At 48.2% G+C, this 20,764-nt stretch overlaps 8 protein-coding genes across 8 annotated transcripts; 3 read left to right on the top strand and 5 right to left on the bottom strand.

Annotated features, from left to right (window-relative positions):
* Positions 1 to 421: 421 nt before the first annotated feature.
* Positions 422 to 3,721, top strand: FPRO_12840 (uncharacterized protein; the record flags this gene model as incomplete). Its single annotated transcript, XM_031223400.1, has 1 exon — positions 422 to 3,721. One exon carries the CDS (start codon positions 422 to 424, stop codon positions 3,719 to 3,721), a length of 3,300 nt encoding a protein of 1,099 aa, XP_031088763.1.
* Positions 3,722 to 4,421: 700 nt separating this feature from the next.
* Positions 4,422 to 5,614, top strand: FPRO_12839 (uncharacterized protein; the record flags this gene model as incomplete). The annotated part of the gene is made up of 3 exons (XM_031223399.1): positions 4,422 to 4,519; positions 4,582 to 5,044; positions 5,102 to 5,614. 3 exons carry the CDS (start codon positions 4,422 to 4,424, stop codon positions 5,612 to 5,614), a joined length of 1,074 nt encoding a protein of 357 aa, XP_031088762.1.
* Positions 5,615 to 6,713: 1,099 nt separating this feature from the next.
* Positions 6,714 to 7,837, bottom strand: FPRO_12838 (uncharacterized protein; the record flags this gene model as incomplete). The annotated part of the gene is made up of 4 exons (XM_031223398.1): positions 6,714 to 6,943; positions 6,991 to 7,397; positions 7,450 to 7,543; positions 7,594 to 7,837. The coding sequence occupies 4 exons, from the start codon at positions 7,835 to 7,837 to the stop codon at positions 6,714 to 6,716; spliced, it is 975 nt and encodes a 324-aa protein (XP_031088761.1).
* A 632-nt stretch (positions 7,838 to 8,469) lies between these two features.
* Positions 8,470 to 10,347, bottom strand: FPRO_12837 (uncharacterized protein; the record flags this gene model as incomplete). The annotated part of the gene is made up of 8 exons (XM_031223397.1): positions 8,470 to 8,605; positions 8,662 to 9,098; positions 9,148 to 9,323; positions 9,373 to 9,622; positions 9,670 to 10,026; positions 10,076 to 10,156; positions 10,208 to 10,277; positions 10,331 to 10,347. 8 exons carry the CDS (start codon positions 10,345 to 10,347, stop codon positions 8,470 to 8,472), a joined length of 1,524 nt encoding a protein of 507 aa, XP_031088760.1.
* Positions 10,348 to 11,158: 811 nt separating this feature from the next.
* On the bottom strand, positions 11,159 to 12,244 carry FPRO_12836 (uncharacterized protein; the record flags this gene model as incomplete). Its single annotated transcript, XM_031223396.1, has 4 exons — positions 11,159 to 11,577; positions 11,630 to 11,704; positions 11,753 to 12,088; positions 12,142 to 12,244. The coding sequence occupies 4 exons, from the start codon at positions 12,242 to 12,244 to the stop codon at positions 11,159 to 11,161; spliced, it is 933 nt and encodes a 310-aa protein (XP_031088759.1).
* A 1,612-nt stretch (positions 12,245 to 13,856) lies between these two features.
* Positions 13,857 to 15,595, bottom strand: FPRO_12835 (uncharacterized protein; the record flags this gene model as incomplete). Its single annotated transcript, XM_031223395.1, has 3 exons — positions 13,857 to 14,299; positions 14,359 to 14,569; positions 14,759 to 15,595. The coding sequence occupies 3 exons, from the start codon at positions 15,593 to 15,595 to the stop codon at positions 13,857 to 13,859; spliced, it is 1,491 nt and encodes a 496-aa protein (XP_031088758.1).
* Positions 15,596 to 15,608: 13 nt separating this feature from the next.
* Positions 15,609 to 16,496, bottom strand: FPRO_12834 (uncharacterized protein; the record flags this gene model as incomplete). The annotated part of the gene is made up of 3 exons (XM_031223394.1): positions 15,609 to 16,087; positions 16,140 to 16,243; positions 16,366 to 16,496. 3 exons carry the CDS (start codon positions 16,494 to 16,496, stop codon positions 15,609 to 15,611), a joined length of 714 nt encoding a protein of 237 aa, XP_031088757.1.
* A 1,489-nt stretch (positions 16,497 to 17,985) lies between these two features.
* Positions 17,986 to 20,627, top strand: FPRO_12833 (uncharacterized protein; the record flags this gene model as incomplete). The annotated part of the gene is made up of 5 exons (XM_031223393.1): positions 17,986 to 19,152; positions 19,206 to 19,409; positions 19,475 to 19,752; positions 19,896 to 20,188; positions 20,275 to 20,627. 5 exons carry the CDS (start codon positions 17,986 to 17,988, stop codon positions 20,625 to 20,627), a joined length of 2,295 nt encoding a protein of 764 aa, XP_031088756.1.
* Between the last annotated feature and the right edge of the window lie 137 nt (positions 20,628 to 20,764).

The following is a 20,764-nucleotide window of genomic DNA, read 5'->3' as shown; positions in this document are numbered from 1 at the left end:
TCATTTCCACCCCCGTCTCCCCTTTTTGCGCCCGTCAGCTCTGACCTGGGCACCCCCTGGCTTGTAGTCCCATACCAACACCTACCATCAACCACACGATATTATCGCTGGCGGAGCATGTACACCTCTTGTATAGCCTCACTTACAACTACAATTCACCACGTTTCAGCAGCAAAACTGCGGTATTTTACGAGCGCTTGTTTGTTTTTCTGATGGATACCTCTTATTTCTCAAGAGGCCTCGCGAGAGATGATCACGGGTTGTAGAATTGTCTAGACCTCGCTGTTGGTTCTGTATTAATACCACTTTCGTAGCTGTGCCTCATACCAGACTTTCTCCCATCTTCTCACACTGATCTGATTCTCTCTCTGCTCCTTTCTCCCATCCCCCTCAAGCTTCCTCGTGAAGACTATCCGTCAAAATGTCTGATCCTGACATCCGTGGGACCAAGGAGTCTGATCCTGAGGCTCAGATCCAACGCATCACCTTCCAAGACGGCCCTGAGCGCGGCCGTGAAGACCACGATGCACACCGCCTAGGCCGTACGCTCTCCCGCTCCCTATCTCGTCGTCGTTCGCACTCCAGCTCGCGAAGCCGTATCCATCCTACCTCTCCCTACTCAGGCGTCCAGATCGAATACCGCACCTTGTCCATCCAGGTCACCGAGGCGAAACAGGTCGAGCCCACTGAAGATTCCAAGGCAGCGGGTGGACAAAAGACAGACGAGGATTACTTCTCGAAACTGCAGTACCATGAACTTCAGACGGAGCAGCTGTGCCAGCAGCTCAATGTTGATGTTGGCGCTGGTCTGTCTGAGAGTTCTGCTGCGACGCGTCTTGAGCGCGATGGAAAGAATACGCTGCCTCATCCCAAGACGAACTACATCAAACGAACGCTCAAGTACATCTTTGGTGGTTTCTGTTCGGTTCTCTGGGTCGGTGCCATCATCTTCTTTCTGTGCTGGCAGCCCCTCAGCAATCCTCCCTCGAACCAAAATCTATCCCTCGCCGTCCTCATCCTCATCGTCATCTTCCTCCAGGCTGGCTTCTCCGCCTTCCAGGACTGGTCTACCGCCAAGACCATGAATGCCATTCTCGACCTCTTGCCTTCCTTCGCGATGGTCAAGCGTGATGGCGAGCTCAAGAGTCTTCCTACTGTTGGGCTTGTCGCTGGTGATGTTGTTCATCTCAAGGTCGGCGACAAGGTTCCCGCTGATCTTCGAATCGTTAGCCACTCTGGTGACATTCGCTTTGATCGATCGGTCCTCACTGGCGAGTCTGATGAGATTGAGGGTGCTGTTGACGCAACTGATGCCAACTTTTTGGAAAGTCGCAACATTGCCTTCATGGGTACTACTGTTATGAACGGTAATGGTATTGGTGTTGTCATCCTCACTGGTGGTCGCACAGTCATGGGTCGCATCGCCACTTCAACCTCCGGCGTCAAGGACTCAGCTGCTCTCATCCAGCGCGAGATCACTCGCTTCGTCATGATCATCGTCTGCATGACCATCATACTTGCCCTCGCTATCCTCCTCACCTGGGTCGGTTGGCTTCGCGTTGATCATAAGGCATACATGAGTGTCCCAGCCATGCTGGTCAACGTCATGGCCTGCGTCGTCGCCTTTATCCCTGAGGGTATGCCCGTCGCTGTCGCCCTTACCCTGATGATGGTCGCTCGTCACATGAAGGCAGTCAATGTCTTGCCTAAGGGTTTGTCGACTGTCGAGACACTCGGCTGTGTGAACGTCATCTGCTCCGACAAGACAGGTACTCTTACACAGAACCAGATGTTTGTCAGCTCAGTTGCCTTTGTGGACAAGCAATTTGACTCTTCGGATGAGTTCCAGCACTTGCTTCATGGCAAGGAAGTCAGTGAGCCTGCTACAGCTCTTCAACGCGCTGCCCTTCTCTGCAACGATGCATCCTTCGATCCTACCACCAACCATCTCCCCCTCCACGAGCGCACCATCCAAGGCAACGCCACCGACAGCGCTGTCTTCCGCTTTGCTGCCTATGGTCCTTCAGGCGATAGCTTCCGCAAGGCCGTCCCTCGTATCTTTGAGGTCCCCTTCAACTCTAAGAATAAATGGATGCTCACCGTCTTCCAATCCGATGATGAGCGCGGTGCCTACCGCGTCATTATCAAGGGTGCTCCCGATATCCTCCTTGCTGGATGCACCAAGTACTGGTCCTCTGAGTCCAACTCCGTCGAGACACTCACCCGTGACGCCCGCATCAAGTTCCAAGAGATCCAAGATGACGCATCGCGTCGCGCCGAGCGCGTCATCGTCCTGTGCGAGAAATTCATCACCCCCCGCGCTGTCGCCGGAACAAACAGTTTTAGCGACGAGATCACCCACTCTGCTATCCAAGACCTCACCGTCGTCGGTATGCTGGGCATCATTGATCCTCACCGCCCCGAGATTCCTGCCACCGTTGAGCAATGTCGCCGCGCTGGTACTCGTTTCTTCATGGTCACTGGTGACTACGCCCTCACAGCCGCTGCCATCGCTCGCAACACTGGTATCTTCTCCTGCCAGCAGGACCCCGACACCATTGACACCCTCTACACTGGAAACCAGGTCACTGAGAGTGAGAAGCCCAAGCGTAAAGCCAGGAAGGGCGATCGCGCTGAGATCATCAAGCGCAGCTTGCTTCTTGAAGGTGCCAACCTCAGCCGATTGAGTCAAGAGGACTGGGATGTTGTCTGTGCTTATGAGGAGATTGTCTTTGCGCGAACTACACCTGAGCAGAAGCTCCGTATCGTCACTGAGCTTCGAGAGCGCGATAATGTTGTCGCTGTCACTGGCGATGGTGTTAATGATGCCCCCGCCCTTCGAGCCGCTGATGTTGGTGTCGCTATTGTGACAGGTAGCGACGTCGCCATTGAAGCTTCTGACCTCGTCCTCCTTGATCGCTTCGATTCCATCATCGACGCCATGCGCCTCGGTCGTCTCGTCTTCCAAAACCTCCAGAAGGTCATCTCATATCTCCTCCCCGCCGGTAGTTGGTCCGAGATCTGGCCCGTCATTCTCAATGTCTGGTTCGGTGTTCCCCTTCCCCTCAGCGCATTCCTCATGATCATCATTTGTGTCTTCACCGATCTGTTCCTCAGTCTATCTCTCATCATGGAGAAGGAAGAGTTCGATCTTCTCTCCCTTCCTCCCCGCAACCATAAGCGCGATCATCTCATCAACAGAAAGATCTACACCCAAGCCTACCTCTTCACCGGTTTCATGGAGACCATCACCGCGCACGCCATGTTCTTCTTTTACATGTGGAAGTATGCCAAGATGCCCGTCTCAGAGCTCTTCTTCCTCTTTGAGGGTTACACTGAGGGATATCGCGGCTACACCGCGGCTGAGCTTACCAAGTTCAACAACACTGGACAGTGTGTCTACTTCGTCACCCTCGTGTTCCTCCAATGGGGCAACATTCTTGCCGTGCGAAACCGCCGCTTGAGTATTTTCCAGGCTAGCCCTCTTAGCAAGGCTCATCGCAACCCATGGTTAATCCTCAGCATGCTCATCAGTTTGTGCATCGCCATCTTTGTCACCGAAGTACCCGGTATTCAGAACCTCTTCGACACTGAGTCTGTGCCAATTGAGTTCTGGCTCATTCCTATTCCTCTCGGACTTGGTATTCTGCTGGTTGATGAGATGAGGAAGTTTATCGTGAGGAAATATCCCAAGTCCATCGTGGCTAGGATTGCATGGTAGAGTCTCGGAGTGAGGGATTGCAACAGCGAGTTATTGTTAGTCATATAGAAATAATTAAAATTTTACATTTCCAAGATACGTTTGATCAACGTCACAGAGACGTCGCTTGACCCTGTTTAAACCGCCAAGTGTCTAGTGTCTAGTGCCTAGTGTGTCACAGTTGAGTTGCCGTTCCGCTGTTTTGATGGCCTTTTCCATTGCCGAACAATCCCCACTCAGTTCTCAATTGATCCACGGAGTTTATTAGACATGATTTCCCTACCGCTCACGCGACTCAAAGGTCCCTGCGCTGGGTATGCACTTCTCATTGGCGCTCAGCTGAAGATAGGGCTGTCGAGATGAGCTGTCGCTAACTAGAACCCTACACAGATCGACGCCCAATTCATCACGATTCGAGATTCTGGAAAGCGTTGGGCTGAACAGTGGGCAACATGATAAATTCTGCTGACGTTCTTCCCCACAAGTCCAGTATAATTCTTCCACAGAGTTTCGTCCAATACCGCAAATACGGGATCTCGCAGGCTTGGCAGACCCGCTCCCCTAAAGCTAGGCCCTGTAAAGGTCCGAGAGCGCCCCTGAGCCTAGGCCTAGGGTCGGCAATTAAAATTCCCATCAATGCCGGACAACCATTCACAATAAATTTATTTTTGACACTGACTGGATACGAGGTTGAGTGATTCCTTGCGCAGACACAGACACAATGTCTGCTATCGTCAACAAGATACACACAGCGCCAGCTGCAGCGGCCTTTCTATCCATTGGCCTATTTCAGGCCATCGCTGTAACACTTCTGATGAGGTAAGGCTAAGGCCCCAACTTTTGGCGCTGTTTTCCACTGCTGACCCTAACCTAACGTGCAGCGTTGTCCTTGTACAATGGCAGGAATATGCCAGGCCAACTGTCATCCAAGTCCCTCGAGGATACAGCATCCCAACTAATTTTGCCATCTTCATTTTTGGCTTCATCTTTCATCTGCTATTCATGTGGGATGCCATCAGGTTAAGGAGTACAGCCCAAGCAGTGCTCGCTTGCGTCATCAACGCCGGCTTTTTACCCCTGGCCATTTTCCAACGACGGGATATCAAGGAGGCTATCGAGTCATTCAAGACCTCAACAGACAGTAATGGCGACCATTTGGTCAATACGGACATGGATATCTGGGCCGTTATTGGCAAGATTCTGCTCATCATTCCTATCATTATCGCCGTTTGCACCTTGATTCTGCCTATAAGCGCTTGGTATCTGAAGCAACACTTCTCATGGCAGTCATATCGCAACGTCGGCGCAGATGCGAAGATGAGAAAGATTCGAATTACCCACCATGTAAGTTTACCGACATAGCCATCTCTAGGATGGGAAATGGCTAACCTAGTTGTACAGATCTTTGTCATGCTCGCCAAAATGGACATTTACTTCGTCGTCTGCTTCGTCCTTATTTTCTGCTTCCCCGTTCTTGGAGGAATCCGTAGCGGAGGCACTCACTTCATAATCAACATTGCCCTTCTCGGTGTTGCAGTCGCCGTCATCTCCGCATCCATCATGTTCAGCAAGTCAGAGAACCGCATCGGAATGTGTTGCTCCATAGCCATGTATCTTGCAATGCTCGGCTACTTGCTTTACCTGGAGATAGGTGCGCAACTGGACCCCAGGAAGAGAACCGGGGGTTCAATCGACTCTTTCACCGCCTTCGGTGGCATGAGTATCGTATCCATATTCATGACGACGATATTCGCCATATTTTGCCTGAGAAACTTCTTTGGAGGGTTGAAAGAACATCTGGGGAAACACGAAGAAGCTTGGGATCCTCATGGAAGTGCAAAAGATTTTGAGCTTGGGAACGACGTCAACTTTGAGTATAAGAGCGTGCCGGCGGTCCGAGATCTGGATAGCTGATAGTTTCCAACTATTACGAATGACAAGGTGGAGCAGAGCAACAGAGAGACGAGGAAGCATGGAATAGAGGCTACTTAACCTGAGTCTTGTTGATGGAAACTTTGCAAGGTCGAATGCTTCAAGCAGTACTTATATCAAGAGCACGATAGATTACACTTATATAAGTTGTAGGCTCTATACACACTAATTGATAATTGAAGATGATAGACGAGCCTTTGATATATCAGCTAATATAATGTCCTGCGAATTGAAACGCAAAGATGGAAGAGCTATCTTTGTTCTTGAGGAGCATAAAAGTTTGTCGGGATTCTAAAAATATCCCAAGAGATCACCGTAAGCGAGGTCCATGAAACACTCTAGCACGTCTCAAGTTAGTCTCTATCCAGTCGCCTTCCTCACTTTGGAGCATAAATCCGAAATGTGGATGATGCCTCGGGATTAACATCCTCAAAAGGCTGTTATAACCGCCGACCGTCCTTCATGGCGCCATGGGTGTTTATTCCAATCAGTGTAGTTGCCTGGCTTGGGAGCAAGCAGACTCAGAAAATCTGACCATTAAGTATACTTGAAATGGCCTGAGACATGTTAATCACCCACAACTTCTCCTTGCAAGCAAGGACAACCCCAAAGTGATCCATCCAATCAAGGCGTAAGAACAGCCATCATTTGAGGCCCGTGCGGTTCTCCTTTTCCAAAGTCCCTCTACAGCTCGTATAGCTAGATCAGACGAACCAGAATTGGAAATGATAGTCAAGGCAGCTCAGATGGTCGCGGAAGTGATTTTGGAGCACGGTCTTGAAGTTGAACTGAATATCGCTCAGCGTTTAGATTTATTGTGAGTAATAAAAGCCATATAATGACTTCCTTCTTAATATCTGATTACGTAGCATGTAGACTTATTTCGATATCTATAATCATACATTCAATATTAGTCTCCCAGAGACGTGAAAATATTGTAACCTGGCGAATTTATCGCTTCGAGAGTCGGCCTCTCAGAAACTTGACCCTCGTGAAAGCTTGCGCTTGGCCACTGTGCCCAAGAAGCCTCGGTACACGAACGAGTGGCCAGATGTGTCACCCAGAGACTATTGTCGTATGCCTAGTAGGTGTAGCACAAGGGACCCTTAGTGGTATCCATGACATCTCCAACAGTAAGGTCCTCGTCAATACCGCCCATCACTAAGATATCTTTCAGGCTGACTTCGTGCTGCTCAGTCTGGTTGATGTTCTTGTAAAGTCCATTATACTCAGTGAGTCTAGTGGAGTTCTCCTTCTGCCACAACCACCAGAGACGATCGATCTGCGCGTGGTGCAAGAAGAAGAGAGGTTCTGTTATATATCAGTTGCCGAACTAAGAGTATATGGGAGTCACTGACCATTGGGAGAAGTGGTGGGGTTCATCTCCCCTCCGAGACAAGCGTGGATGCTACCATGAGGTCCTCCCTCAAGAGTCTGGGCGTAGTGACTCCAGTTGCCAGAGGCTTGAACTTCTTCAACTCCTTCAGGACCAAAGACCTTGGCCATGGTTGCGAAAGCATCAGGCTCGTCAACTTCAGGCAAGTTACGATGCAGACAATGGCCCCCATCGGTAAGCTCTCTGGGCTCAGTCTCCAAGTACTCAGGTCGTAGCTTTGCAAACGGACCATCGCTTACACACTTTAGAGTACTTCCTGAGGCACTGATTTCGGTGCTTTCAGCGTCTCCGTTGCCACCGAAGCCGTTCTTTGATGCCATCACTGGCGAGAGTCGGAGTCCCTCCGTGTCTTTGGTCCAGTCCCAGTAGCTAACAGTTCACAGTCAGAGGTTGCTTGGCGATTGGCTTGTATAGTACTCACGTGTATGGGCCTTCATAGCCGCAGTCACGAAGAGCTCGCTCGTGGACTACACCAAAGTATCGGTGCCAAGGGAGGAAAGGAGAGCCACCATGGACTGCATTTTATCAGTAACAGCTTAGACTTAATACTGCGGATAAAACTTACTCCATGAGTTGAGCTGGAAATGAAGGTGAGGGAAGTCATCGTACAAGCTGGAACTGAGACCCATGCGAGAGGGCTTAGTCTTGAGGCACAGAACAGCATCGATATAGCCCTGCTGATCAGTAGCATCTAGTTCCCGCCACTCAATTCTCTTTACGGGATTCGAGCAAGTCTTGTCAGATTTGGCGGGAGCAGCGATAGCTGGGGTAATTGCGCCGGTGAGGGCAAGAATAGACGTGAGCTTCATTCTGGACGGGGTGACAACGACTGCAAAGCTTTAGTGTGTAACAAGAGAAGAGAATACCAAGGACTAGGGATGATATTCTCTCTAGCGTAGAGACATGGGAAATGCTCCTTTTTATGTGTTCTTCAGATCATCTACTCTCTTTATCCTTTACGAGATTCAGGCTCATTGGCCCCATAGTGAAGTGTCTGCAAGGCGCTCAGTCGCGCTCACGGACCCCAGGGGTATGCTTGGCACAAAAGCCATACGAGGTGATCTTCATGCTAACTCACCGCTAAAACTATTTCCACCACACAGGAGGGGTACATTACGGGTCTGAATCTAATTCTGGTTATGCTTCTTGGAATCAGAAAAAAACAACGATTTAGCACCCAAGGTTAAAAGCGCAAAGGCCAATCGTATAATAGCTTAAACAAGTTCTAGGTTTTAAGTTTATACCATGAGCTTCTATTGCCCGGCGATAACTCGGGCATAGATGATAAATGGTTGAAATTTGTATTTCCAAATAATAATCTGTAAGATAGAAGCGTAAGAAGAGAAGAGCCTCGGCCCTGAGAAGTTGAATGCCACTTTGCCCCCGTAAAACAGGTCTCTCTACCGGCGATACTAGAAACGTAGATTATCCAGCAAGAATTCTACTTCCGAGCACCCTTGATACCAGCTAGACGACGCTCAGTATTCTTCCGAGTGTTGACAAAATCGGGGTTCGACAGCGTCAATTCCAAACCACCAGAGATGATATTATCAACTGCTTCGACACCTTGCATGAAACTGTGACAAGCTGTTAGTTCCTTGATCCTGCAATGTTGGGATAATGAGTTGCTCACCTATGATCCTGATTACCAACCTCATACTTCCAGGCTCCAAAGCGACCACGAGACAGAATATCCTTATCATATAAATAAGGCAAGGCCTCAGACAGAGCAGCGTCGCGTTCAAGAGTGGGGGTTGGATACCCGTGATCGAAGCGGCGAACATACGTGCTGACAATTTCATCCTCGGGTCTGAGTAGATCGGTGTTGATCAGACCCTTAATACTCTCCTCGAGCAGAGTTGCCTGGTTCACAGGCTTGTAGGAGGACTCAGAGACTTCAAGCATGATTGACCAGTATGGACCACAAGCAGGTTCTGATGAAGCAGGCTTGTCGCCATTGGCGAGCTGTTTGGTAGCAAGCTTTACATCTTCGTCGGGTTGGTTGTAGGGCGAGTAGTTGGAGAAGATGGTAGCTCGGTAGAACGGGGCATTGTCTTCCGGGAAATAGAGCTATCACTCAATAAGCATCAAGATATCGAGGCTCTTTGTGATCACCTACCCAGCATTTATCACCGATACGCTCGGGCCGCTTTCCACGGAGTCCAACGCCAATCACGTTGGTGGAGGAGTAGTAAAGTGGCTTCAGTGACTTTTGAAGTTTTTCATCACCAATAGTCTCTGCGAGCTGATCGACAGCCATGGTAGAGATGAGCGCCCCGTATTTGACTGTGGTTCCTGTCTTTTTGTCAGCAGAAATATTAGTACGAGGAGACAAGCTGCTTACCATCTTTCAGAAAGACCGTCTTAGCATCAGCGTCAACTTTTGTAACTGCTCCATGGTCTCCAAAACGAGTCTTGCTTTGATCAAGCGTATCAGCAACAGCAGTCCAGATCCCTCCCGTTCCTCCACGAGCAGGGAAGCGGAATGTTGCATTCGGACCCCATCCGCCAGCTGCCTTACCCAGAATTGCGTTGGTGGTCACGAGCTTAACGTTAGGGGCCGCGACACGTTCCCCAACCCAAGTTGAGTTCATCTATACAAGTTAACCAAGACCTAGCACGAGCTATGGAAAAACAGTACCTTGGTTGTAGGAACAGCCCAGACCTTAAAGTTATAAGGACGCATAAAAATCTCATTCAGCCTCTCGCCGACATTGCGAATATTCCACTCATCAAAGTTGGCGGGTTTGTCTGATGGCGAACGTGCGCGGGCTTGAATGGCTGCTTCAATGAGATCGCTAAGACAACGAGCCTGCTCTTCCTTGGGAAGGACGGCGATGTTGTTCTGGAAAGGGTATGGGACCCAAAGACCCTGATAGCGGACATATGAGATACGTTGATGCTCGTACCAATCATCAGGTTTGGGAAGAGCCTCATTGATGACATCGTCGAAGTACTTGTAGTGGGAGAAGATGACATGCCCGCCAACGTCGAAGAGCTGGATGAGTAAGATTCAAGATGTTAGGTTCCAGATGGGGTAGACTTACAAAGCCCTCGGGGGTTGTGTCGGTTGACGCAAGGCCACCAGGTGTCTCGTTGGAGTCAACAATGAGCCAATCGACACTATTCTGCAGGCAAGGTTAGTACAAGTCCTAGACTCTTGAGGAGGTAGGGTCTACCAAATGTTGGAGACGTTTAGCTGCACCAAGACCAGTTGGGCCAGCGCCAATGACCAATACATCAACGTTACTGCAGGCATTCCAGGTTAATTCTCCGCTGTTCTCGATGACAGATTGCCTTACATTTCCTTTGTCGCCATTGTTATTTTACTTGTTGCTCGGAAAGTATCTTCTGTAGTAGATGCAGTTGAGACTTGTGGCTGAGAGGTTAAATCAGCAGAGAGAAATTAGTAACTGATGGTCAAACTTACCGGCGATTGACTGCTTTAAGTCTTTTCTCCAGGTAAATCTGCCTGGAAGGATGTAAAGGACTTTGATGTTCAAAGTCTCATTTCGTGCTTTGGTGTCTCAAATCACCTCAGATAAAATCAAATTGCGACATGCAACTCCATTGGTCGATCGCCTGAGCACATCGGGTAGATCTGTTCCTAATTTTAGCTCTGTTGTCTTGAAAAACATGGATCCTTTAATTTACTCGAGTGGCTGAGCCCATGTCCTCATTTAACATTCCCTGCTTGAAACAGAAACGCGTAAGTCAGCTACCCGATAGGAAGCAGAAGGACAAGACTGACCTGAATTTAATCTTAACATCTCGTTGTATCTGCTACTTGAGCTTCCTATTCTAGTTGATAGTCCCTCTCGTAGGTGCATCAATGGCGGAAAATAGGTTCCTGGACTGAAGGATTGCGATCCTTCGCGGTGAGAACGATGGGATAAAGGCTTGACTTAGAAAATACAGATTCATATGAGCGACGTATCCTGCCCTTGAAACTTGGCATAGTACTATCGATTATGGGCGTGGTTATCGACGATTTATATAGAATAGTATCGGAGGGAGAGGCACACGACAAACTTTTAATCTTGACTTGGAAAACCTCGAGACGAACTGCATTCAGATTAATATCTTTAAGAATTATATCAGAAACTAATTGATGATGCTCCTTCTCATGATTATGATAGTTTCGTAGACAATTCATACACCGTAGTTCCATTAGCCGGAAGCTCGTAGTAAGCTCCAGAGCCATGGGTTTGTCCTGTGCCGCTTTTTGCTTCACCTTGAAGCTCTGCTCTGTTCAAACCATTTTCAGACATCCCGGCAGGTACTGGAAAGATGGCAGTATCGTGTACAGCTGTACTTTTACTCGTTATAGGCTCTTCGTTGCTTCCCGGTCGCGGAATGCCCTGAGAATCTAGCTCCGGTTTATCAAAACCTGCTGCCCCCGCCAAATCGTATAGGTGAGGACTTTTGGGAGTCTTTGGTGTTCTACCTCGCCGCTTCCGCCACCAGATCGCAAACCCAACAGCCAGGGCTACGACAAGAACAGAGGGGACAACAGCTCCAGCAATCCATGCCTTGTTGGAGCCTGAGCCTTGCTGGATATCAGTATGTCTTGAAAAGACAGATGGATCTTTCTTACTTACTACCCTCCTTAGAGATATTTGACGAACTGGCTGACTCTACAGATTGGGTGATTTCCGTTGTCATATGTGGGATAGCTACATCGTATGAGCTTTACTAATCAACTTGAGGTCGTACACACTCACTGTTGGCAGTAGAAGCTGGTATTGATGTCTCTAGTGGCTTTCTAGTTCTGCCTGTAATGCTCGTTTCATCCGCGCCTCCACCGTTTGTTTCCTTAGCTGAAGCGGTGGCCGAAGTTGTCGATGTAGCTCCCATGGAAGCCCATTTAGTGAGCGAAGTGAACTGGGCACAATAGTCGACGTATCGACCCAAGTTTCGTTGAACATAGTCTCTCGGGCTTCCCGTGATGATGTTATCTTCGATGCATCCTACACAGATTGAATATAAGTCGAAGAAGGCATCACCTGCGCAAAGCTTTTCGTTTCGTTGCATTTGTCGTACATATTGATAAGCAGACTCTGTGAAGTGTCAGTTATCTGGACGGAACCCCAAGTCTATGGATATGGTGTACCGCATTGATAGCATTCTTCAGGCGTTACGTCGCGGCGAAATTGGTGGCCGATAGCATAGGCCTGGAACTGATCATCTCTAGCTACTGGACGCTGAATAGCCATGATGAAATGCAGCGTTGTGAGACAGTTGCGAGGACCTGGCGAAGAAATTAGAGAATTCAAAGCTCCATAGAGGGCATTGACCTTGTCTTTATGCTTGGGGTCCTCAAATGGTGGTCTGATGTCTCCTGGGTTTAAATTCCGCTACATGTAACACGCCAAGCAACATCTCTGGCAACCAGAACCGAAAAAAGAACTCGGTGGTTATAGTTAAAGTTAACAAAACACATGCCATGGGCGGGAAAATTCCGTTAGATTAGTGAGCTATATGGACTTTCAAGGGTTTAGATAACAAGGGCAGGGTGGCAATGACAAGCCTCACCAATGAAGATATAATGCCAAGGCGGCGCGACTTCAGCTCATGCAAAAGCATACATCCTTCACTTCTACACTAATTCCGATATTACCGGTGCTTCCGGTGATGCCGAGGCTCTGCTGGATCTTTGCGGAGCGGTTTTTCACGATGTCCTGGTGCAGCGCTTTCCAGATAGTATCCCCAAACTGCACTCAGCCTTGCCCATGTAACCGAGTTCGTTTTCATTGCTCATTGATTTAATTGACCTTTAACCTACTGTAACGTTTTTTCCGTTTGTAGTTTATAGTAGTTTGGTATATCCAATATGTAAATTATTCAATGTACAAGGAGCATCATGGTCAGATTATAGCCCGCCGTTTATTTCCCTTTGCTTCATCATCTTGACATTCTAGCCCACGCTTCTCACCCTGAAACCTCATACCGCTCTCAAGCGAGTAAGATCCGGTGCCTATATAAGTTGGTATAGTCTCTTCCTGCCGCTCGATAACTAAAGGTAAATGTGCGCTGGAAGCCCCGCCTGCGGAGTTTCTTTGGCCAATATGGACTTCATAAGGTTCAAAAACACGACTTGATCGGTTGACTACAACCTGTACCACATTCCGTTCCTGGGGTATGGTCGTCGGATCCGCAATGTTGTAAAGACTCTTTGGCAACTTGGTAATTTCCTGACACACCATAAAACCATCCTCTCGTAGCGTCTGTCTTATAACTGCACCGGCGCCTGCTTTCTGGAGTGAAGAAAGAATTTGAACCCCAGAGGCATCTGTTGCTCTCTTTGTGGTATCCAATCTCTGCACAAACGAGTTAATCGTAGTGGCCATGGTCAGATTAAATGCTCGTCTCTGGATTTCTTCCCTTGTCTTGACTATACCGTGCTTTTGCGTTGGGCCATGAGGTAGAAGCCTCTTGACGTAAAAGAACGCTCCATCTTCTTGGAGTTCAATTCTTGTATGTTATCTCTCAATATTTTCCAGAACGTCGTTGCCTAGATCAGCAAGTCAGGAGCGGTAAAAGTGGCCGTTCGAGTGACAAACCTGTGGCAGAAAATCCCCACAAGACGACATCGCGTGAAAACTCATGGATTGTAACACTTCCGTCAGGCTCGCGTTTCAACAGAGGGCCATGCTGTAAGATTGCTGAAAGAGGGAGAAAGGGATGCAGCAGTATTAACTGCTCGGTCGATGCTAAACCACAATCGCAGGGCTTGAACGCAAGTGAGGTCAAATAGCGATAATTCGATGGCATATCCGAGCCCTTCCGGTGATCCTTGTATACGGTCGCTGCCCAAAGTTTACTGCCTCACGTTTCGGAGATATCGACAAGTTCCCTCGACTGATGAATGGTCATGATGAACTCGCTCAAGTCGGATATAAACAGAGCATAGGTATCTTTAAGTTGACGGACTCGGAATCCGAACGGAAAGTTGCCCTTGGGCTCTGGCGTCAAGGTGAAATTGAGTAGCTGGATATGTGGTGACTTCTTCTTTGCTAACACGGATTCTGAGTGTCTATTAATAGTTGCAACAAACCCAGGAGCTACGATGCGGCTCAAATCAGGCACGATTGCTAGAGGGAGCTCGAAGAGCAACCTGTGGTCATTGCCTTTATCTATACATTTCATCGACTCGATAAATGGACCCAGAGACAAATTCGGAAGGGCGATGTCTGCTTCGAAGTTCTTTTCAAAAGGATTAACGGACCATTCTTCAAATGTAATCATCCAGTCTATAACATCTCGACGAACTCTTCAGGTTTTGTCAGTGAATGCTCAGTATTCGTGTCAGCAAATGCTTGCCGTGAACCTCTGGAGAGCCTTATGATTCCGAGACGTTTGCCATCTGGACTGATGAGTGATTTGAGGCAAAAAGGATCAATAATACCACTTTCGCTGTCGCTTAAGCAAGCCAGAATCTTAGAACCAGGAGTTGATTCCCATAATGCCGTGTTGTGGAATACTGCAATGCTGGGTTCCCAGATCTCGTACGGTAACTCTAGGAGGACGTCTTGGCATTCCTGTTTAAGGTCTGCCAGCTCCAAAGACAACTGATGCAACCTCTTGACCACTTCTTTCAAGTTAGTTACTGCCTGTTCCGGCATAGAAATGGGAATCTTGACAGCAGATGGGGAGCCATCAATTCGTTGTGGCCAGTTTGAGAAGATTCGAGGGACTTCCCCAAAGACACAGCATCCTTCGATTCATACCATGAGGGCTCTCTTGGCCGAAGCAAAGTCAGAAGCGAGCTTGATAGAAAACTCGCACTCCTGTGACAACACCGGTGGCAGTTCGAGAAGAAATTCAGAGAAATGGAAATCCCAATACTGCGCAGAATATTCAAAGAAAGGATATCGAATCTTCTGCAAGTCACGGTCCGCAACGACTTGTGGGCCGCCACCTAAGGGCTCCGCTGGTATGCTATAAAGCAGATATGCTAGACAACAGGATGCACACGATCGTTGCGCTAGGGACTGCTCCTTGACGAGGTTTGACACCGATTCTTGAGACTGGTCTTGACGAGATCGATCGGTCAAATACTCAAGAACCGAAAAGTGAACGAATCTCGCTTTCCTCTCTAAATCAAGCTCAATGAGTGCCCCGGACATTTGTGACAGGGCCTTCTCAAAATTTGGGAATGTGCCGTATTTGTCCACGGCACTTGATAGTGGTGTTGTGATCGCGACCTCTAACTCATTGATATGCAGAGGTCGGGGAGCATATGAGATGAATTGAAAAGCCCTAGTGATGTTCAACCGCGCCGCTTGCCAAGTGCTTTGCTCGATGGATCGTAGTATCTCCTGGTAGAGTGCATCAAGTCCCTGGAGTCGATTAAGATCCTTGAGGGCTTCGCGGCGTTGTCTTATAGAGAGGTTGGGTGATAGGAGGTACTCTACCAGAAGCTGAGCCCACAAGGACATCCCGTTGGCTCTCCTGGCTAGTAGTGTCACGATCTGATCTCCATTATCCTCCGAAGATATCACTCCATCTCGAGCTAGCCGTTGGATCTTGGGCCGCAAGAATGTCTGAAGTGATTCAAAGTTCATTGTCGAGGTAAGATCAAGAAGTTGAAGCATGGAACTTCAAATCTTGGAGGATGGCCAGTGTAGGACGACTGAAGAATGCAACGGAAACAGAGTTTGAATATTGGGATATCTCTTTGAGATAGTCGAAAAGACCTTCGTGATCTTGGCACTCATCAGCCCCATCGATAGCCATGAAAAGCTTCGAAACTCGAGATGAGAGCAGGCAAATGGCCGATACGATCTCGCTAGTAGATGCAGTCACTTGCCCCGATTTGTTTTGATCCCATAGTAGAGTTATGATGTCCACAATCGCATCATCCTTTCGGAAGATATGCAAGAGCTGGGTGGGCATAGCCCTAAGGGCTGCCATCGCTGAAGAGTTCGTTTGTCGCTGTCGGTCGAAGAAGAAATATACGACTGCCACTGAGTCATGTGATGGATAGTTCGTATAGCAGGTTTGGATGTGCTCAATAAGAGTGGCACATAGTGTGGTTTTCCCGTAACCCGGTTTGCCTTACGACGGTATCAGATTTGGAAAAGCTGAACATACAGCTGATTGACCTACCTTGAACTGACAAAGCAGAAAGTGTCCGTTCAGGAGTGACTTGCGATAACCAACGTGATACTCTGTAGTGCTTTAGAAACCACTCGGTCGTCCTTTCTGATCGCCTGTGCTGGGAGTTCTCAAATGCGTATGCCCATGTTGGGGATCAATCCAAGATTTGAGCCTTATGAGAAGAGAATCTAGAAGGATTGAGTCAACAGTTCATCGCCAGGTCTTTGATAGTGACCAACCAATATCTAGATCTTTTAGATCCCTGGTATATGTCGTTTTAGCTCCCCAGTCACCGTCAACTCTTTTGAGCAACTCTTCCACGCGATCGCCTATCTCAAGCTGCTGAATATTTGCTGTGACTGACATTTCAAGCTCGAATATCTCTCGATGATCCGTCTATCTCTGTATGAGATCCTCATATCGGATGTCAAAAGGCCTCCAGATCGTGGAGTATGCGAACGAGCTGTGAAGCATCAGTGCCCCTGCGAGTTTGCTTGACTTAATATGGTCTTTTTTATTTTTTTTATTTTTAAATCGTGGGTTAGGGAGACATACTCGAGCGTTTCCTGGTGAACAACTTGCACATTTCGAAGCAGAATTGAACGAGATCGGCATATATGTATACCAAAGTTTTGAAGATACGCGTACAGCATTCATGGCCATTTGCAGTGAGCCGCGAACGGAGTTTTGATACGTATTCCTCGTACGCAGGCAAGACCATGCTCATGCTTTCGAACATATCGCACACCCTTTCCAAGAACTTTGCGTGATTAGAGCCTAAATGAAGAACACGGACAATTAGCAGATTCCCGTCCAGAGCCAGCAAGTTATCCAAGTCTCACAATAAAGACTAATCGTAGAGATCCCCTTGCAAGGGCTACAAACTCAGGGTGAGAAGACACGAACAGACCGGCGATATCGAAAAACGGCGATAAGCGGTTTGCAATGCTGTTGATTCCTTTGCAGCATTTGGTAAGTGTTGAGGAATGCACAGGGTGAGATTTAGCATCCTCCTTGATAATTGTCAGCATTGACTTTGCATCGGAAAATTCCTTGAAGAGTGCTTTGTCCTTCTCGGTGAGTGAATTTCGAAACTCATGGCACGCCTCTCGGAAAATCTCGTAAGGCTCCCTGCTGACGGGGCCTTTTCTATCCACCCTTGGAATGTGAGAGTAGAAGAGGACTTTGTATTGAATGTCTGTTGTTTTCTAAAAAGTGTCTATGTCACGGCTGATAGCGATGCAAAGATGTTGATGAAGAAAGGTCCAGAGGCTGGTTTGATCTCGCAAGTGCATAATCAGAAAGCCTGATTGTTCTGCGCCACCCAAAATCAGCCTCAGTGTATGTGATGGCTCAAGAGCAACATGATTGGTCGCTGATATGACGAATAGAACATAACTTGTGAGTCTGCATGGGGGTTGAAAATGGCCAAGCCACAACACCATTCAGCCAGTAAGATGTGTCGAGATTCACCCAGATGCGCAGAACTCATACGCGCTAAACCACCCTGCTTCTATCTCAGATGCCATTTCCCAGAGGGGAACCTCGCATCTTTATTCTCTTTCTCTTATAAAAACCCTCTGGAGTGGATGAACTTTATCCTCCTTTTAACTAAACCCCACTGCAACACGATCTTTGCATCCTTCCCAGCACAAACAACGTTGCTACCTCTTTGTCCACTGACTTTTACTGTTATTCAGTATGTACATTTACTTGCCAGCACCCCATCCATCCCTCTCTTTGTATCCGGGCATAGTGACCATTTTGCAGAACTCAACCAAACTCTGGGTGCTATCAAGCAACATTCAACTGTGGTTGCTGTTGGCAGTTGCAAGTCTGCGGTATAGAGGCCAAAATGGGGCTATTCGCTCCCGACGACTACTGGCAGAAAGAGTTGGGTCAATATCTTCATCCCGAGACGTTCCTTGAGGATGTTCCCCCTTTGGTAGGTCATCAACTCTTGAGTAAAATCTTTGCCCAAAAACACTTTTCAAACTTGCTTGACCGCGACAAGAATGGCTCGGACGACCTTCTTCGTATCTTTTCTATTCTTGTATATCTTGGGCACACAGAATATTTCCAGTATTTTGAAGATTTTCTCGAGCCGTCCAATCATATCCTTCCACAGGTCCGCAAGGATGATAGAATCATCTTTGCCGACGCTAAAAGGACTTGCCCGCCCTTCTACGACTTTGGAACCTCGCCAAGGTCCATCTTCGAAGATGCTGGGCCTATCAAATCCGGAGGGTCGTCGCAAGTGTTTCGAGTGAGAATACACCCGAGTCACGTTCCCGACCATGGACAACTGGATAGGGATCTCGCCTTCGCGGTCAAGAGAATCAACGGGACTTCCAAAGACTACGCTCGTGAGCGAGACGCTTATCAACAACTAAGCCTTGCTCAGAACCCTCATCCTCATATTACACCTCTTCTTGCGACTTACAGGATGGAGGGCAAATATCACTTTGTCTTTCCTTATGCGGATGGAGACCTCGCGATGTTTTGGCGAAACCAGCCTAGACCAAGCAATGATAAGCGCAGTCTCCAATGGCTGGGAGGGCAAATGAGAGGGCTTGTAGATGCTTTATCCCGCATTCATGGACTTAAAGGCCAAGCGAGAGACTTTTACGGAAGGCATGGCGATGTCAAGCCAGAGAATATCCTCGTCTTTGGATCCAATGACAGTAATGTATGGCCAAGATTCGCTCTTTCAGACTTCGGATCTTCATACTTTTGTACTCCCGAAGATAGAGATATCCCGAAGGGTCTCAAACACACGCCAGTCTACCGAGCTCCGGAAATCGACACGGCGGGCGGTGCTACACAGGCCTGCGATATCTGGAGTCTCGGCTGTGTGTTTTTGGAAGCAGTAACTTGGCTCTGTTACGGCAAAGATGGCATCTCGAAGCTATGCCAAAGTCGACTCGATGAATTCAACAGCCCCAATCGAGATGCCTTCTTCCAATTGCAATACGATAAGCGAGATGGTCTGACGGCGAAACTCAAGCCTGAGGTACACAGAGTATGTCCGCTACACCATCTTAATCTTCGGATACAATCTCATCTCGTCGACAGTTGCTCATATCCCTTCGCGAGAGCTCTCGGTCATCCCTCTTCATCGATGACATTCTCTATATAGTCCTGGAAGGGATGCTCAAAGTCAACACGAGCGAGAGAATGTCAGCTTGGGATGTTCTCGACGCCTTGACCCAGATTTGCAGCAAGTTGGAAAGTGATCCAGCTTATTCTGAGCCACGTGGCACTAGTGATGTGGTTATGGTAGGATTGCCATTTCCTTTGACGTAGAAGATTGTGTGAAGTCAACTATACTCACACATAAATAGGCCTTTTCCTATATCACTACTCCTTTTCACGCAACAAGGAGTAATTCGCTAACGACTGCGCGATCCCAGGTCCACACTCAGCATGCGAGGCAGCGAATCGATCGCACAGTGGATGCGACCTATTACACCAACGCTACGACCCAAAGTCTCAGCGACGCTGCAGCCCAGATTGGCCTGAAGCTTCGTTTTGCGTGCCCCTATCACAAGGCCGGTATACTGGTCTCCGTTCACCATCGAGCTTGTGAAGGTCCAGGATGGATTGACGTTAACAAAGTGAAGTATGTGTATTTCACTTACTTACCTCTACTTAAGCATGCCTAAGTGTTCCTTAAGTATGCCAAGCTTGCCTTTAGTATACCCCAGTTCTTCTAAACTCGGCAAAGTTTACTTCAGCTTGGAAAAGATACGCTAACCTTTACAGAGAACATCTTTTTCGCTGTCATCTTCCAAAGGAATTCAGGGGGAAATGCATCTGCCTACGATGTTACACCGGTTTCAAAACCGATGTGCTCCTCCAGGCTCACGCACAACAAGACCCGCCATGCTCCAAGAAGAGACCAACGGCAGTCTACGGCATGTTGAGTGGAGACCAAGCAGCTCAACTTCACTCCATGAAGAGGAAGTCGTCGAAAGAAACGGATGAAGACCGATGGTTCGATTTATATCGGATCGCTTTTCCAAACTTCAACCGGAAGCTGGAGAACATATCACCTTGTAAGAACTTTATGGCCCAACCTTCTCTTTCCGTTTTCCTTTTCTTCTTGAATTTGAGTCTGACTAGTACTTCCCGTTGTCTCTAGACCATGAGTCCAACTCCACATCTCTCAGTACCTTGAACACTTCAACGAGCTCGAACGGGATATCCCAATACAGGGACTACCTCCGCAACCGTGGCGCTGAAGAATATGCCACTAAACTAGCCAAAATGGGCATCGACATTACACTGGAGGCAACTGCCAAGCTCCTCGAGTTACAGGTCAAAGACCTTGAGAGCTTTGATGAGACTATGCGAGAGCCTGTGCGTGGTTATGGGATCCCGCATGATGCAGATCACGAGAAGATCGGAGACAGTGTTCCCTCCGGTCTCGGAGGTTCAACCGATCTTCTTGGCCAATTTCAGCTTCTGGCAACATTGATGGATAGCCAGAGCTAATGATATCTCGACAAGATATTGAAAGTTTGGTCGTCAAGAAACCTGTGGTTTCTGAAGGACGTGGACGAAAGTCATGAGACTCAGGGTCGTGTTAGTTGTTGGTTTGAGATTTATCCTGGCTTCAGAGTGTCATTAAA

This window comes from Fusarium proliferatum (genome assembly GCF_900067095.1).
Source record: "Fusarium proliferatum ET1 genome assembly, contig: FPRO_scaffold013, whole genome shotgun sequence".
Taxonomy (NCBI): domain Eukaryota; kingdom Fungi; phylum Ascomycota; class Sordariomycetes; order Hypocreales; family Nectriaceae; genus Fusarium; species Fusarium proliferatum.
Note: the sequence above shows the minus strand (reverse complement) of the source record. Positions and strands in the feature narration are given on the sequence as shown.